This window comes from Fusarium coffeatum (assembly GCF_003316985.1).
Source record: "Fusarium coffeatum strain FIESC_28 chromosome Unknown BRIP53273_contig_195, whole genome shotgun sequence".
Classification (NCBI taxonomy): Eukaryota; Fungi; Ascomycota; class Sordariomycetes; order Hypocreales; family Nectriaceae; genus Fusarium; species Fusarium coffeatum.
The window spans coordinates 1-16,790 of record NW_022157988.1 but is presented as its reverse complement, the minus strand read 5'-3'; the positions used below and the strand labels follow the sequence as shown (position 1 = coordinate 16,790).

The 16,790-nt window shown below is 48.1% G+C and overlaps 8 protein-coding genes across 8 annotated transcripts; 4 read left to right on the top strand and 4 right to left on the bottom strand.

Moving 5' to 3' along the window:
• Positions 1-231: 231 nt before the first annotated feature.
• FIESC28_08377 (uncharacterized protein) lies at positions 232-1,356 on the bottom strand (the record flags this gene model as incomplete). The annotated part of the gene is made up of 4 exons (XM_031162515.1): positions 232-278; positions 323-865; positions 914-1,150; positions 1,296-1,356. The coding sequence occupies 4 exons, from the start codon at positions 1,354-1,356 to the stop codon at positions 232-234; spliced, it is 888 nt and encodes a 295-aa protein (XP_031013375.1).
• A 3,061-nt stretch (positions 1,357-4,417) lies between these two features.
• FIESC28_08376 (uncharacterized protein) lies at positions 4,418-5,101 on the top strand (the record flags this gene model as incomplete). Its single annotated transcript, XM_031162514.1, has 1 exon — positions 4,418-5,101. The coding sequence occupies one exon, from the start codon at positions 4,418-4,420 to the stop codon at positions 5,099-5,101; it is 684 nt and encodes a 227-aa protein (XP_031013374.1).
• Positions 5,102-5,388: 287 nt separating this feature from the next.
• Positions 5,389-6,081, top strand: FIESC28_08375 (uncharacterized protein; the record flags this gene model as incomplete). Its single annotated transcript, XM_031162513.1, has 1 exon — positions 5,389-6,081. One exon carries the CDS (start codon positions 5,389-5,391, stop codon positions 6,079-6,081), a length of 693 nt encoding a protein of 230 aa, XP_031013373.1.
• Positions 6,082-6,165: 84 nt separating this feature from the next.
• Positions 6,166-7,853, bottom strand: FIESC28_08374 (uncharacterized protein; the record flags this gene model as incomplete). Its single annotated transcript, XM_031162512.1, has 4 exons — positions 6,166-7,291; positions 7,339-7,435; positions 7,483-7,686; positions 7,733-7,853. The coding sequence occupies 4 exons, from the start codon at positions 7,851-7,853 to the stop codon at positions 6,166-6,168; spliced, it is 1,548 nt and encodes a 515-aa protein (XP_031013372.1).
• An 869-nt stretch (positions 7,854-8,722) lies between these two features.
• Positions 8,723-9,643, bottom strand: FIESC28_08373 (uncharacterized protein; the record flags this gene model as incomplete). Its single annotated transcript, XM_031162511.1, has 1 exon — positions 8,723-9,643. One exon carries the CDS (start codon positions 9,641-9,643, stop codon positions 8,723-8,725), a length of 921 nt encoding a protein of 306 aa, XP_031013371.1.
• Positions 9,644-10,090: 447 nt separating this feature from the next.
• On the bottom strand, positions 10,091-11,470 carry FIESC28_08372 (uncharacterized protein; the record flags this gene model as incomplete). Its single annotated transcript, XM_031162510.1, has 1 exon — positions 10,091-11,470. The coding sequence occupies one exon, from the start codon at positions 11,468-11,470 to the stop codon at positions 10,091-10,093; it is 1,380 nt and encodes a 459-aa protein (XP_031013370.1).
• A 944-nt stretch (positions 11,471-12,414) lies between these two features.
• On the top strand, positions 12,415-14,000 carry FIESC28_08371 (uncharacterized protein; the record flags this gene model as incomplete). The annotated part of the gene is made up of 4 exons (XM_031162509.1): positions 12,415-12,466; positions 12,515-12,789; positions 12,844-12,915; positions 12,966-14,000. 4 exons carry the CDS (start codon positions 12,415-12,417, stop codon positions 13,998-14,000), a joined length of 1,434 nt encoding a protein of 477 aa, XP_031013369.1.
• A 1,249-nt stretch (positions 14,001-15,249) lies between these two features.
• Positions 15,250-16,300, top strand: FIESC28_08370 (uncharacterized protein; the record flags this gene model as incomplete). Its single annotated transcript, XM_031162508.1, has 2 exons — positions 15,250-15,517; positions 15,570-16,300. The coding sequence occupies 2 exons, from the start codon at positions 15,250-15,252 to the stop codon at positions 16,298-16,300; spliced, it is 999 nt and encodes a 332-aa protein (XP_031013368.1).
• Positions 16,301-16,790: the final 490 nt, after the last annotated feature.

Here is a 16,790-nt window from a genome sequence, read left to right as displayed (position 1 = left end):
TAATGAATGACCGAATCAATTTATTGTTATACAAAGAGTGTACTCTGTTGTGTTCTAGCAACTGACATAGGAAATGGCTGCTTGACTGACGTGGAAGCCAGCGTGTACCCAACACTCGACCATAACACCCACTACTACCGCCTGAAAGGCTCATACTGTCCTGTTTGAGGGTTATATATACTAACCACACTAGAGCTCGAACTCAAAGACGGATTAAAACTCTTATTCGTCCTATTCGTCCTCGGCCGCTGATGCATAAGCGTATGCGGTCTCCGTTGCTGATAGTAATGCATAGGAGGCGGATACTGTATATAAGACTGACTCCGATACTGACTCTTTTGATGATGAAAGTACGGTCCGCGATTCCTCAAATTCGCATGCGAAGGAAGAAATGGTGGCGGTTGTATGTACCGCGGTGGCTGATACATCACAGGCTTCGAGGGTGTGGCGACGATAGTCTCAACATCCTGTAAATCATCCTTTGATATACCGGCCAATTGTCTCGGATGAAAGATATTCAGAAGAGCGGCGACTATAAACATAGATCCTGCGTCAAAGACGTAAAAGTAAATCTCGGTGCTTTGAACCACGCCGAGAGGACCAGTGGCGTATTCTATTACGCGGTAGAGGGATCGGACAAGAATAAAGCCGCAGCAGAGATAAAGAACGATAATCCAGCGTTTCCAGGGTATTGTAAGACCTGTGCTTTGACGAGTTGGTGTCTCGACGACACGACTGTGGACGATATGGAGAACAGAGGTGAAGAAGCCGAAGAAGTAAATCTGGAATGAGAGACCGCCGACGATCATGAGTTGGGCTGTTCTTTGTTGGGTGACTAACGTTGCATCGATAAGATATGCAGCACCTTTCACAATATCAGTACAAGCTCTGGAGTGTTGAGGGAGTGGTTTACCTGTGAGTTGTGCTGCGAGCGAGACTAGATCGCAAAAGATGAAGACTTTGGGCAAACCCTTTACCGGAACAAGAGAGTGTGTATCCGCGTCCAAAGCAATGATGATCTTGCTAAGCATCATGTAAATACTAGCGGTCATAAAAGTTGGACCGAGAAGAAGAGCAAAGGTTTGGATTGCGTAGGGAAGGGTGGAGGTTCTGGTTGATAATGCTCGATAGGCATATCCAGCAGCCTCAACTGTATATCAGTTAGCAATCTTCCAGTCTTCGAATGGATGTAAGGCGCTACTTACCAGCACAGCCAAAAAAGAACGGAATAAAAAACCAAGTCCTACATCTCAAGATCTGCAGAAGACACACCAAAGCCGCAGTAAAAAACAAACCCAGCGCTATAAGCGCTACTATAAAAGAGGGATCATAATGGTACAGCTGTGCCGCTGCCATCGTGACGGACCTTTGTCAAGGCCAGTTGTAAAGAGACGTCAGAGTTGGGTGAAAGAGAGAGACATTTTTGGATTGAGACAGATGGGTCGGGAGCGTGTTTTGTCTCGGAATGTGATGGGGTCATGACGATGATTTTAGGAGAGGTGATGAAAGTCTGGGCTGTTGAAGAGACGGATTTGGATAGCGAGGGGATATAATTAGATGTGATGTATCTTCTTGGTTGTTTGGAGGTGATGAATGCGGAAGAGGCTGTTTGCGGTCTATCCACAAGCTGGATGCAGTTGTTTCGCCATCACGTTCGGGTTTCATGTGTTGAAGACTTGAGAGGGGTAAATGATAAGGACGACGCATTTGGAAGGGTATCATCTGGAAGTTTGAAGTTTACAACGGCTGTACCTGAACCGGCGTTCTTGGTTTCTGGATTTGTGGGGATATTGGTAGGTCTGAGATTGTCTTGTTTTGGTGGATACATCGGGTTTAGGTTCGATTTGACGATCAGGAAAACTGGAGGTAGATGATTTCACAATTATAGATCGGATCTCGGCACTCTATTGACGAAACAGGGGCCTCACTGAGTGTCGCTTGGCAGTTTGGCAAGTGGTGGATTGGCAGGTAACTTTGGGGGAGGTTTAACAAACAACAGCTAGACAAGCACTCCAATCTCTTGGTATTTACTTCAAGTACATCTCTACTGTATTACTTACTTCAATAATAACATAAAGATCGTCTATCTATGGATTCAGGCAGATTTGGTGTCAGTCGTTCACGAAAGTCTGCGCTTCCGAGGAAAGCAAGGCGGTATGTCTGTGTCGCGCAAATCAGTTCATCTGAATAGAAACACGTCCTCCAGACAAGATTATTGATGAAGTCCTCTCTGACCCGAGAGCCTAAAGATAGATAACCCGACCTGGACTCGTGTTTCTACAAGATATAAATTTGGAGTTGTGGCGAAGCCACTTGACAATATTGCTTGACCACACCTCGAAAGAGGACTCGGACCTTATAACTGGCTGACTACGACTGAAGTTGAATTTCTGCATACAACGCAGCTGGATGAATCATCAAAATAAGCTTTGCGGGCTCTGGTCGCCTTCAATGAAGGCCGCTTACTGTGGATGTGCTGGTCCCCATTTAGAGACTGACAGGGACCAGTCTTTTAATCGCCGCTTACTCCTCTTGTAACCTGCGATTGCCAGGGGTTTGGGTGCTTACCGGCGGTCCGGCAGTTGATTTATCTCTCTAAGGATATGCAGTGTCTTCAAACACCAAACCAGGATATTCCAGTTGCTTCGTGAAGTGCATCTCAATGTCAACGACAAACCATCATTCTCTCAAATTGCGAATAAATTGAGTACCACTGATTGATATCGAAAAGCAGTAAATAATTGGGGGTGATGAGCTGATTGTTACTCAAACCTACCTAATCAGGCTTTCCAGCCACGATGACGTCCTCACGTGCTGCCTTGTTCACCCTCACAGCCTACTCCAAACATCACCGATACACCTTCAAAAACAACATCAACTTACCTCACCGATAAGATATCGATAGCTGAAATGACAAGAATTCACATCCTCCGCCATGGCCAAGCCCTTCACAAGTAACCGATAACCCTCTCTCAGCTGAGCTAAAAGCTGACAGCAGCAGCGTAGAAAGAGGTTATCCCCACCGTGACCCTCCCCTCACAGACCTGGGCACCCGCCAAGCCAAAAACGCCCAACAAACCATCAAGATCAAACCAGACTTGATCATCGTATCACCAATGACAAGAACCATTCAAACAATGTACATAGTCTTCCGATACCTACTCATCTCGAAGAAAGTAGAGGTTCAAGTCTGGCCTGACTTGCGAGAAGCACACGACGCTACTTGTAATAAAGGCATTGGTCGAAAAGATTTGGAAACAAAATTTCCAGCGCTGAATTTTGGGGATTGTCCTGAGGAGTGGGATTTTCCGCCGCATTGTACGGACGATGCGACGGTGCGAGCCGAGAGGGTGAGACGTAGGGTTGGGGAGATTGCCAGGGAGGGGAGGTATAAGGATGTAGTACTCGTTACGCATCGCGGATTCGCTGCGTTTATGGTGCAGGGTGAGAGATTCAGTGTGTGCGGTAAGCAAAGCAAGACTCAGATCACATGTGAATGTCTACTAATGGTGCAGAATACCGGTCTTACCGATTCGCCGAAGCTGAAGAGGTTGAGAAAAACAGACATGGGATTAACGTGGATTCAGGGCTGAGACAGGACTTTGGACCTACGCTACTGATTCCCTTGGCCGAAGAGTCAAAACGTTAGTTCGGAGAGAGAAGCTAGAGAGTCCAGAATCATCCCGACTTTTGAGGCTGATGTCAAGGTTTACGTCGATCAATTTGGGGTCTGGGGTAAGATCGGCCATTGGACAGGGTTGTAATCGTGATGTCGTCTCACTCAGCCTATATTCACCAGTTTTGGTAATCCAATCAGTCGTACAAGCTAGTGCTACTTTACACGTCACTCAAGTCACGGTACTGGTTGACTACGTATGTGATACTACCCTGTCCATCCTTCAAATTCCATATGGAAATATGCTCCGCCACCAAATACCAGGATCAGATTCCCATGACGGAGTAAACCTCCGCTGAATTTTAAACAAGCAGATTAAGTTCAAGATTCACCAAAGATCCAAACTAAAGCCATTGGGCGAACAAGTACGGAACTATCCAAGACCTTAAAATAAAAGCCCACGAGCCGTTGACACTAAACAAGCCATTTAGAGCGAGATAGCGAATGGTGAACAAGATCCCTGTAGTGGCGGTGTATTTTGGCTGAGCTGAAGGGCTGAGTGAGCTGCACTCTATTTACGTAGCCTATCGTCAGCCAAGGACTCCATCCATGTCAGCACTAGGATGATGCTAGTGCTCACCCGTTCGGCATCACGGCAGCTGAGTTGGAATAATGTTTTGGACTACTGACATGTTTAAATGAAACTTACCTTCCCGCTTTGTTTCCTTGTTTCATCAGTTCTTTTCTGGTCACATTGGAAGAAACCGATAATCAGAGACCTACCATTTGAGATCAGCCATCATGATCTCACCACGTCCCCTCCTCTACGTTGCCCTCGGGCTTCTCATGGTCGTAGCCATCATCGAACTATCATTCATCTCCGCAATGGTAGGCTGGCTTCACAGCACAGCCAGCGGAACCTTCGTGATCCGAGACGGCAACAGAGCAATACCCTTGAAAGGCGAACCAGCAAACTTCATAACCGACCAAGGCCACACAAGCAACGGTGCCGCAGGAACAGCCTTTGTCATCGTCGGTCTAGGAGGAATCATCGCACTATCCCTTCGCAACAGACATAATCCTGGAAAATTCAGTCGCTTGTTCTACAACACGTGGCTCGTCTTCAATGTCCTGAGTTTGCTTCTTGTCCTTACAGCACTTATTTATACATTCGTCGTTACGAACCAACATGATGGTCAGAATATTGTACCTGGCTTTGTTGCACAATTAGACTATGGCCAGAAATATCCCCTAAAGTCGTGGACGCCGCAGGGTTGGTTCGCGGCGGTGTTGGATTTGAATATTAATGACGCTGGTACGAGGAGCGATATTGAGAAGCACCTGAGGATCATGAGGGGATGGCAGTACAACCTCATTCCTTTCTTTATCATTCATCTTATTGAGACGGCGCTGGCTCTTTGGGATGGCATGCAGAGACGAAAGGAACCCATGCCTATGTATGCACCTACCAAGCATGATGTCTAGACGGTATGGATTATGTGGTGGAGATTATTGGATACAGCTTCCCTCGGCATAAAATGTATTAGAGGCATAGGTTAATGACAAATGGCAAGGCCGATTTACCTTCTCAATTCGGTCGCTGTGATTACAAATCCAATGTCAATTTGAGGGCGTACGTGACTCACGCTTTCAGCTGCGGGACTTATACGAAAACCAGCGGGGCTAACTTCAGCCTCACCACCATAAAAGCCAACCCCAACTCACGATCCCCTCTCAAACTCCATTAACGACCACACCAAATTGCTTTCAAAATGACATACTCACTCTTCATCGGCAACAAACGGTACTCCTCCTGGTCAATGCGACCCTGGGTTCTCCTCAAAGCCCTCAACATCCCTTTTGAAGAAAAGCTCAACCTCTTCAAACCCGGCATCCGCCAGCCCGAATTCCTCGCTTTCTCACCATCCGGAAAAGTCCCCTGTCTTCATGACTCCGAAAATTCCATCGTCGTGTGGGATTCACTTGCTATTTGTGAATACATCGCTGAGACATATCCTGAGGCTTGGCCAAAGGATGTTGCGGCGCGTGCTTTTGCTAGATGTGCCGCTGCAGAAATGCACTCTGGTTTCAACGCCATTCGGGACGAGTGCTCCATGGTCGTCGCCCTACGCATAGAGCTAGGGGAGCCGAGCGAGGCGCTGCAGAGGGATATTGATCGGTTTACTGCACTTTTTGAAGAGGGAATTGAGAAGTTTGGTGGACCTTGGTTGGCGGGTGAGAAGTTTACTATCGTGGATGCTATGTATGCTCCTATCGCCTCCAGGTTCAAGACGTATGGAATCGAGGTGAGTGGGAAGGCAAGGGGATATGCTGAGAGGCTATTTGAGCATGATGCTGTGCAGGAGTGGGTGAAGGGTGGTATTGCCGAGACGAGTAGAGAGCCTATGCATGAGGAGGATTGCTTGAGGGGACGAAAGTTGCTTAAGGACTTGACCAAGGAGTAGAAAGCACAGCATTGAGCCGTATGTATCTTATTCTAGCATCTTTACACGCAGCTATGCTATCAATGGTTAACCAGATGGCGATATCTAGTACGGCCACTTGAAAGAAGTAGAAATATTAACAGACCAAGGCTCCCCATCCGTCAAACTCTCAACCCGTCCAAGCAAATGCTCCAACTGTCTAAACGCAGCCGGAGGCGCATACTGCGGCACCATATGACCACTCGTCTTAACAGTCGCAAGCGTAAAACCTCGTTCACTATGAACTTCTCCCTGCACACTTCCTCCAGCCCAGTTCTCCACATTCATAGCCGTGTTGTTAATAACAGGCACAACAAACTCCTCACTCGGGGCTTTCTGGAATCCTTGTTTTCCATTCCATGTTAGACCTTGCACTGCGAGTGCTGTGGTGTTGGATGTGATGATGTAGTCTGCTACACCTGAGCCGATGATTACGTTGTTTGTTTTTTCAACAAGGGTTTGGAATTTCTTTTCGTGCTCGATGGGATCGTAGTGTGGTTCGTCGTCAATGAAGACGGGTCCGGAGCATGATGTCCAGTTCTTTGGTGCGGCGGGTGCATGGATAGCCTTGCGGACTTCGGGAAGGTTGAAGTAAATCGTTGCGCCGGGAGGATTATACTCCACTGATGGGAAACCCAGGATATCCCATAACACAGGACAAGTATCCTGAACATGATAAACGTTGAAGCAAGGGTTGATAACAGGGATGATCTCGTCGAAATGAGCAGTGATATCGCATCCCTTGGTCTGAACCTTCTTCCAAGGCTTTTTAGGAGGAGGGTACGTCAAATGTTCCTCACGATACTTATCCAACCCACACTTCTCATTATCCTTCTCAAGAATCTTCTTATTCTTATCAGGGATAGCAAAAACACTCTCCCAATGTCTAAAGAACGCCGGAAAAGCAGCTTTGTCAAGATGAAGCTCGTCAGCGTACGGCATGACGGGATCGTAGTAAAGTGCGCCCTGAACGTCGTAGTACTCTTTGTCTTTCTTGTCGAGCATGGCGGCACCGACGTAGGGAACGTAGACGCCTGCGTAGGATTCGCCTGTGACGAAGATCTTCTTGTTTTGCAAGGAGAAGGTGTCGACGAGGTTTTTCCACCATTTTGTGAATTGGGCTGCTGTTTCGGTGTTGTTGTGGGCGGTTACGGGGCCGGTTGAGAAGCCTGTGCCGATGGGATATTCGACCCTGGAATGTCAGTAGAGAACTGAGAGTGGAAGGATAGATGGGCTTACCAGATGACGTTGGCAAGTTTGTGCCATGACCAAGCGTTGGGAACGGGTTTGTATGTTCCATACTGCCACTTGAAAGGGCCATTTTCTTGGATGAAGCCTATAACCCATTAATCTTGCACCTTTAGACGAAGGGAAGATATATACCTTCTAGGGATGAACATCCAGGTCCACCATTGAACCAAATAACAACATCATCCTTCCCAGCAGGATTAACAGTTGGGAAGAACCAATAGAAGAACTTTGGATCCTTGGCGCCGTTTTTCTTCAAGTCAACTGGGATTTGACCGGCGTAGCTTTCACCGACGTCGAAGGAGACTTCGGGGATATTATTTGGTGAGACATAGTATGCTGCTGATGTTAGTATGATGAAGATTACTCAGGGTGGTGGACTTACGGGCTGTCTTGGAGTTGTAGTATTGAGTGTTTGTGGGTTTGTTTGTTCGTGTATCGATCGCAGAAGCATTTGCCAAAGCGACAAAGCTCAAAGCCGCAAAGACCACAGATTTCAGACCCATCATGACCAATTCACTCAGCTATGCAAACGAAAGCAAATTGCTCTCCCAACACATCAAGACAAATCAAGTGGTATTTATTCATCTTCGAGGCGACTAGGGTATCTGCCGATCCATACATTCTGCCAATTAATCCTGTTTGTCACTGTCCCGTAATGAGTCGACCGATCGCTTATCAGTCGGAACTTTTGACATCGGCATCATCGAAGGACAAATGTTCCACAGTCTAGTCCGCATTGCAACGTTGATCAGGTCGTGACAGGCAATCCGAGCGCGGATGTTCGGCATAGGATTTCTACGTGCCTTCCTAATGCGGCTGTTTGCGGGGCTGACCATCATAAGTTCTTGTCACTACAAAGGGTCTTTCGATAGTGATAGTGAGATAGGATGGTCAGATAAGAAGATCTACCGATTTGAAGAATTTATTTCAAAAGTCTAGTTTGTCAAACTAATGTGGTTTGCGGAGTGTATTCGAAGTGGAGGGAGGAACCCTATATGCAGGAATACTAACCAGGCATAGAATGACTTGACGATATTCATCACTTGAGCTAGATAATATACATTTCTTAGTTTATAGTATATATGAATGTTTATTTAAACTCCTAGTTAGCACTACGCACACAACGCTCAGTTTTGAGATCGTGCCTAACACCTCAGATCAATGTATGTATCAGGATAGGCAAGTTTCAAAATGAAAAGGTTGTATTGTATGTTCTTTGTTGAACTAAAAATCAGGCTATATCCCATAAGGCGACCTCGCCTGCTCATATAGGTATGTTGAATAACCAAGCTCTATCGCCAATTCTCCTATATGTAAAACCCAAATACCCAAAGTAATCCCAAATGGTCGAAACCCAAAGTTGAAAAGTATATCATGCAGCGCTCATCTCTTTCAAAAGCTTTCGTTGAAACTCATACTTCTTCTCTCGTCGGTTATTCTCTCTTCTTCTAAACTCGTCCCGTCGTCTTCTCTCCGCCCGGGTACTTAGCAAAGCACCTTCTGGACTCTCCCAGTCAAGCGGGACTTCTTGGAAAATAATCGGTGTCCAGACCGGTAGGAGACGTTTGCTGCGGTGGCTGTTTGACGTAGGGAGGATATTCCATGTTTCGTCGGTTTGGATTTCGCGACGTTCGACGGGGACGAAGGCTGATGGCTCGGGAGGATTGAGTTTTAGATACGAGACTTTTCTATCCCGATCAGACCTCCATTCGCGATACTCAATCTCTGCATGTGTAGCTTGCTCATCGCTCAAGTCGAGATCAAACTCCTCTTGTCCCTCTAGCAATGGCGGCTGTGGTTGCGTGGTATATCTAGGTTCCCACTCTCTAAGCTTGGTATGGCGTTTTTCCAGCGCAGACCAATGACTTTCAAGAGCTTTTACTCTAGAATGCAAATCATGCGGCTCATCAGGAATAGGAGCCCGTCGTCCACCTCTTCTTGCAATAGCGCTAATGGTATCTCTAATATCCGTTTCCCGAAGCACAAGCCATGTTAAATCGCGGCGCGTTTCAAGACTGCGTAGTAATTTCGAGCAGAGATTATAATCGTCGCCGGGTAACGATGTAGGAACCATGAGGTCGCGCAACGTGCGGTCGATGTATCGGACTTCGCATAATGTGTTTTCGAGGCGCGCGTCGTTGGGGATGTTGATGAAGGGGTTGCAGCGCTGGAGGAATGCTGTGCCCAGGCGGGTGGCAGCGCTGGAGTCGCTGAGGGGTTTAAGGTTGATGATTGTCCCCGCTTGGACCGCAGGGGCTTTGAAGACGTTGAGAAAGCCTCGGATGGCACTCATGATGCATTTTTTATGACAGAAGGAACATTAAGGAGAGTAGAAACTGATGAGGGAAAAAGGACAGGATGAGGGGAGGCAAAAGATGACCTTGGCTTTCCTGTTTTATTAATACAGTTTTCCTAAATGGGATGACAAGACAAGACGGGCGCCTCAGCGAGCGATCCTTGTCCCATTCCGTTTTGCTCCGCTTGGCCGTGATGGGCTTCAATGCGCGGACATTGCCGCGTGCATAGACCAATGAATTATAAATACACCGCTCCTAACAAAAAGAACAACTCATCTTTTATATCCAGTACTTCCCTGTATTAATGCCAGTTGTCAAAAACACATCGCATTGTCGCGCAACAATTCTCTCCTGATCTCAACCCTCAAATGTGATCGGCATCACATGTAACCAGGTACAGAAAACTTCCCCGCATGCACCGATTTAGGCTTATCTTAGGTACTTTACCACCGAGCCCGATTCTCTTGATCGTACAGGTCCTCATCGTACCCATCGTACTCATCCTGCAAATCCCTCGCGTCAATGCTGCTTCTTGTTCCTTGACCTTCCACTCTTCGAGCGCGGAAGGAGAGGGATTGACGCTCGATACAGCCGTTGATGCGACCGTTGCCAAGAAACTCCATCCAACCTTCGTTGTTTTCGCCGTAAATGACAGGTCCCTGATCTTCACGACCCCGCCATGTAAAGTAAAGTCTATCGTGCGAAGATCGCATGGGGCGCTCGTCGAAGCGTAGAACGCCTTCGTACACACCGAGGTTAAATCGGCCCCAGAGTTCATTGCCGGCGAGCGTGAGCGTCAATTCTAAATCGTCCAAATCGTAGTCCCACTGTTCTGTAACATCGCTTGAGACAAAGTAGTAGTCACCGTTGAGAAGACCCAGAGGAGCGAGTTCATCGTCGTCGTCTCCGTCGCTGCAGTAGCTGTTACCGTCGGAATGGTCAGGAAACTCGGAATATGGGGGTGGAGAATCGTCAAAGTCGCCAGACGGAACGGGAATCCGGCCCCGGGCCGCGATAGCGCCGCCTCGTCGCGCGGTTTGCTTGGTCCGCGGCGGTCTGGCTGGTTCCGAGGCACTTGGGCTGCGACCGGGTCTGATGGCGGCACCTCCTCTACCACGACAGATGGCAGTCTGCTTTTTGGGCGCTGATTGTTCTGTAGCTTTCGCTGTCGTGGCCTTTGGTGGGGCTTTCGCGGGGGCTTTCGGTTGGGCCTTCGTCGTGATTGTCGTCGTGGTTGTAGTGGTCTTGGTCGTAGTTTTCGTGGTGGTTTTGGCGGTCGCTTTCGCTGGTGTCTTCGCTGGGGCCTTTGCTTTAGGCGTAGCTGTCTTGGGCGCTGTAGCCTTTGTCACTGAAGCTTTGGGCGTCGCTGTCTTTGGTGTCGCAGTCTTCACCTTTTTAGCAGCAGCCGTCCCATCATCGTCCGCCTTCCTCTTCGTCGCCTTAGTCTCCGCTTTGACAGCACCCTTCTTCGCCTCACGATCATTCTTAGTCCACTCCTTCTTAAGCTTGCTCTCAATCTTGCCCACAGCATCAGGCACCTTTAACCCACCCGCATTAACAGCATCAAAAAGCCGCATGCGCGCGACCGACTTTGTTTTCGACGGTGGAAGCCCATAGTGAATTAATTGGGCCTCGAACCAGTGCGCAGGGTGGTCCTTGTCGTTGCCAGAGGTGAAGTGTTCTTTGAGCTCGGTGGCCGTGGCGCGTCGATGACGGTTTTGGCCTGACGCTTGGGCGAAGAATACGCCGTCTGCGAATGCGAAGTTGTCTTGGGTTGCTGGTGGTGCTCCTACCCAAGTGTTGGCTGCAGCGGCTTTGGGCATTGTAATGTCTGGTACGCCTTAGTAGACGTGTCTGATTGCGTGTCGCTGGTAAGATTGGGATTGAATTGATGGTATCGTCACTGCCTGGGGTGCCCGTGATTTACTTTTTGTGCGGGCTGCATAAGTGATGCACAATATGCAATCGACATGGCACTATTCTTATGCACGGGTGACAGTAAAGCAGGTGTAGAAGCTTCCTGCATACTGACGATACTGTAGGAGTATTCGACGATGTTTGATGATTATTTGATGGCTTCCTCATAGTACGGTGGCCAATCAGTTAGTCACTGAGACATTTTGTGTCGCTTCTCCAGGTGCCTCACTCAATTGATCATCCCCATGTAGCTGGCGGCCTCAGCGTCAAGTCATTCAACCAAATGGGATGCAATGTCTTAGCAAGCAATTAATCACAACATCATTTCTTGTCAAACATCCAACATCACTTTCATGAAGATGAATGTCACTGACGATGTTTCCCCTCAGTTATTCCCAGTAGGTTATCCATTCCTTGGCTCAATGACATGCACTCGCCCTCTGATTCCCTGAGAATCCCTGTGAACCCGCCCATTATTTTTAGAGAAAATAAGGTTGGCACAAGCTTGGCAAGATCTGTGACGATGTTCAGGACCATAACCTGATAAGAAAGCAATCAACATCAACCACGTTTCTAATCTGCCACTCATAGCTCTTCTGTAGCGATACAATGGGGAAACCAGCAGGTAATCACCCCTGTAGTGACGTCAAGCCCATGTTCAGGACTTCCCTGAGGAGCTGAATGACTGTCGCACCATGTTCAACCCCGCAGACGACACATGGAAAGCTCCAGCTTCAGCTCCATCCATCGTCATCAACAGTATTTATTTAACAATTCCCTACAATTAAAACTACTTTCTTCTTGTTCCGTTTCTACCTTTTGCATTGTTACTATCGTCAAAATGAACAACATGTCCTCCCTCAAAGATACTCTCACTGCCTCTGGAGGCACAGAGTCCGCAGGTAAGACAGCTCCCCGTTCCACCATAGCTCCGAGCTGACACCCCGCAGGCTTCCTCAACGACATCATCGCCCAGCTATGGCCAAACATCAATGTCGCGGCCGGAAAGATCATCAAGGATACCGTCGAGCCTATGCTCGAGCAGATGCTCCCTGGTCCTCTGGCGAACTTGAAGTTTGTCAAGGTGGAGCTTGGACCTGTTCCCCTCAAGCTGTCTCATGTTGATGTCCACAAGACGACACAGGAGGGTATCAAGCTTGATATGAACTTGGATTGGGATGGAAAGTGCGATTTTGAGCTTGATGGGAGCATGGTTCCCAAGATTGTGAGTTGATTCACTACAGAAGCTCCTGGTGGAAGATACTGACTATCATTCTAGGGTATCGAGCATGTCAAGCTCCGAGGACGACTTTCAGTGCTGCTGTGCCCTCTGACAAACGTCATGCCTTTGGTTTGCCATCCCACTCAACTGGAAGACTGTCCATACTGACCAGTGTATAGATCGGCGCCGCACAAGTCGCCTTCATCAACCCCCCATCCATCGAGCTCGACTTCACAGACGCAGCCAATATCGCCGACCTCTCCATCATCGACAAAACCGTCCGAAAGGTCATCCTCAACGTAATCTCCTCCATGGCCGTCCTCCCCAACCGCTTCCTCGTCAAACTCGACAACAGCAACGACTACTTCAAGACCTTCCAGCCTCACCTCGGTGTCCTCCGCCTCACTGTCGAGGGTGCTACCGAGATCACTGGCGAGAAGAAGAGCGGAGCCAAGAAGCTCCTACAAAAGATCATCAAGGATGTTCCTGACTGTTACTGTGATGTCAACGTCGGTGCGGAGGGCGAGTGGCGCACCGAGACTATCAAGAACAAGCATGATCCTCAGTGGAATGAGACGCACGATTTCCTGGTTACGGACTATGATCAGCAGATCACCATTGATATCAACGATGAGGATCTTGGTGGTGACGATGATATCGGTATCGCTACCACCACTGTCAAGGAACTTCTTCTGAACAAGGGTACTCAAACTCTTGGCCTTACCCACAAGGGCCAACATCTTGAAACCAAGGTTACTATCCACGGTAAATTCTTCAACTTTGTCGGCGAAACAAATAGCATTTCTACCAACCAAAGCCGAAACGAGGGTGAAATCTGCGGTCTAGCTACCGTTCTCATCGCCAGCGTCAGTGGTCTGAACGGCAACCGCGATGAGCTCAAGCCCAGCGTAAAGGTAACATGGGGCGACAAAGAGTTCGTCACACCTGTCAAGTCCTACTCTCCTGGCACAGACATCTTCAACCCATCCTTCGACACAGCTTTCCGCTTCCCTGTTACTGCTGAGCAGCTTTCTAATCCTTCTGCTTTCCGACTGGTGCTGCAGAATGGTGCCAATGAGCAGGGAAGTGTTGATGTTCCGTTTAACAGTGTGTCTGGCGCTGAGGGTATGGTGAGGGAAGAAGAGTTTGATGTTGGATCCGGTGTTACTGTCAGAGCTCGTGTTGCTGTTCGAGGTCTGCAGATGGCGCAGTAGTGGTTGAAGCAGTCGGACCTAAGCAATAAGGTAGATGACAGGACTTTTAGCATAAGTAAGCAAGCAACAAATAGTCTTTTCAGTATCATTATAACGCCGCTTACCCCGAGATATCACCAAGTGATAACGTACAACGTATATAGGAATACTAACTGGCAGAATAGCCTGACAACCTGACCTTCATAGTTACACATACATCGATTGGTTGTCTCGTAGCTTCCTTCATGGATTGCGATCACGTCGAAAGGCTCAGGTGTTCTATTCTTGATGTTTCTCTGTAAGTATGGTAACTGGAAGCTGCGTGAAAATACCAAGTTATCATGAACTGCCAGTTTATCCATCGTAATTGAAAAGTGATTTCCACCTTTTCAATGAACACTGACTTTTACCCTGCACATGCCCCTTCAAGAGGTAACAACTGGACTACAATCTTGCGTCTCCAATAGATGTTTTGCTACTTACTTCACAGTCCAGTTGCTTAGCATGGTGACAATTCACCGTAATCTCCCTCAACGTGATATGAAGCTGGCAATTGATTTCAATTGACTTGGCAATACGGATATCAACAGTCTGTACGAGGCTGTTTTTACCGACTAGTGAAGCCAAGACCTGCCATTGCGCAAAAAGACCAATCGAAATCGCCACAGAAACAAGATGAACTTGAGAACACGAGGTTTCAGAACCTTGCTTTGCCTGCCCGGTAGATCTATGCATATCTCAGCCTAGTCTGGTCGCCGCTAGGATGGTAACCTAATACCTTATTGGAAATAGAAGTGCCTCTCTTCCGTCTAGTGTTCAGCTTTGACCTCCTGCTCTTCAATCCCCAAGTTGACGATGCGGATTGGATTGCTGATCTGCTACCAAAACGATTCCGCACTTTTCTTGGCCGCAGTCTAGTTCAAGAAGATGAAAACTTGGTTGTGGCTGGGAGAAGTCTAGAACAATTTTAGTCGTAGTTCCCGCGGGTTCTTCGTATGGTGTCTAAAAATAGCTAATTAAGGGAGTCTTAGCGCACGGGGCCAGTGTTCTGGAATTTTACGAAGATGTTCTTGTATAGCATTTTGTGCTTGGGCCCTTACTAGCTTGGCACGAGGACAGGACATGTCCGTAGCCTTATGCACGACGATGTAACCGTAGTTTAAAATTGCCTCCAAATTAGACGATAAAAGCCATCGACTTCCACCTCTTGTTTCAATCCGATCTCCTCATTCCATCCTCGCCACAGACGTTCGTTCACACATTCGCTATCATGAAGTTCTTCACCGCGCTCACTATCGCCAGCGTTATCGCTCCGGCCGTTGCCGTCCCTGCTACTTACCCTGCCGTTAGCATTAAGGCTGATGGCACTTGCATCAACCCTCCCAAGAGAGTTGAGTGGAGAGAGCTTAGCGCTGCCGACCAGAAGGGTTATATCGATGCTGTTCTTTGCTTGAAGACTAAGCCCTCTCGCATTGGTCTTAAGAAGTCTACTCTTTACGATGACTTCCCTTACGTTCACTTTAAGCTCAACGACTGGAGTAAGTTACCACAGTCAATACAATCAATTTGACATTTACTAACGTGTTATAGTCCACGGAGCCGCTCCATTTCTTCCCTGGCATAGATACTTCGGCGTCGTCTACGAACAGGCCCTCCGAGACTGCGGTTACAAGGGTCCCGGAACATACTGGGACTGGACAAAGGATGCTGCAAAGGGTCTTCTGAGCTCACCTCTCATGTCCGATAAGAACTTCGGTGGCGATGGAACCTGGGATCGAACCGAGGAAACCACTTCCGGCGGCACTCGCAAGTGTGTCAACACCGGGCGCCTCTCCAAGCTCCGCCCCTACTACCTCGAAGACGAGCCCAAGGTTCTCGAAAGCGGCGGCCACTGCCTATTCCGCAGCATGCCCGAAGTCTCTGAGCCTGAGGCCTACCAACAGATGGTTCCTACCATTAGCAAGAAAAACATCGACGCGCTTGTCAACTCCAAGAACTTCACTTACTTTGCTCCCACCACCGAAGGCGGTCCTCACGGCTCCATCCACGCTTCTCTCGGTGGAGAAATGAACCCTACTACATCCCCCAACGAGCCTCTTTTCTTCTTGCATCATGCCCAGATTGATAGAATCTGGTGGATGTGGCAGCAGAAGAAGGCTGGTCGTGATGCTGAGTACACTGGTCAGGGTATGCAGTATCCTAGCCGTGAGCGAAAGGATGTTAAGCTGGACGATGTTTTGAACATGTGGGGTCTTGCTAAGGACTTGAAGATTAAGGATGTTATGAATCCTTCTAAGGGTCCTTTGTGTTACCGCTACTAAGTGGTGTCTTTGAAAGGTTTACATGCATAGCAAGGCGTTGTTTGGGCATATAAGCATTGATAGAGTAATAGTAAAATAATACCACAGACTTTGATTCATTCTTTGCATAAGGTAGTTGTGAAGATAACCGCTAGGCCAAAGTACCCAAAAATAGAGACCCTGTTACTTGCGGTAACAGTGACTTAGGGCTAAATTGCTTCGTGACAGTAGTCCCTAATCTTGTCTTTGTGAAGCTTGCGTCGTGAACAAAGGTATCGCCAGTCATTGAATCTGCTGTTATGGGCATGAAGTGCTGAGGCCTGCCTGTCTGTGCTGGGGCGTTAGAGATCGCGTCTATAACAAGGACCAGATGAATGCTTACCATTACTAATACTCAATTGCAGTGCCTACCAGCATCAAACAGCCTAAAAGCCATCCGGTATGGTGTAGTGGCTAACATTTCGCGCTCTCATAACCTGAGAGATCAGTTCCGCGGAGCCCAGGGTTCGAT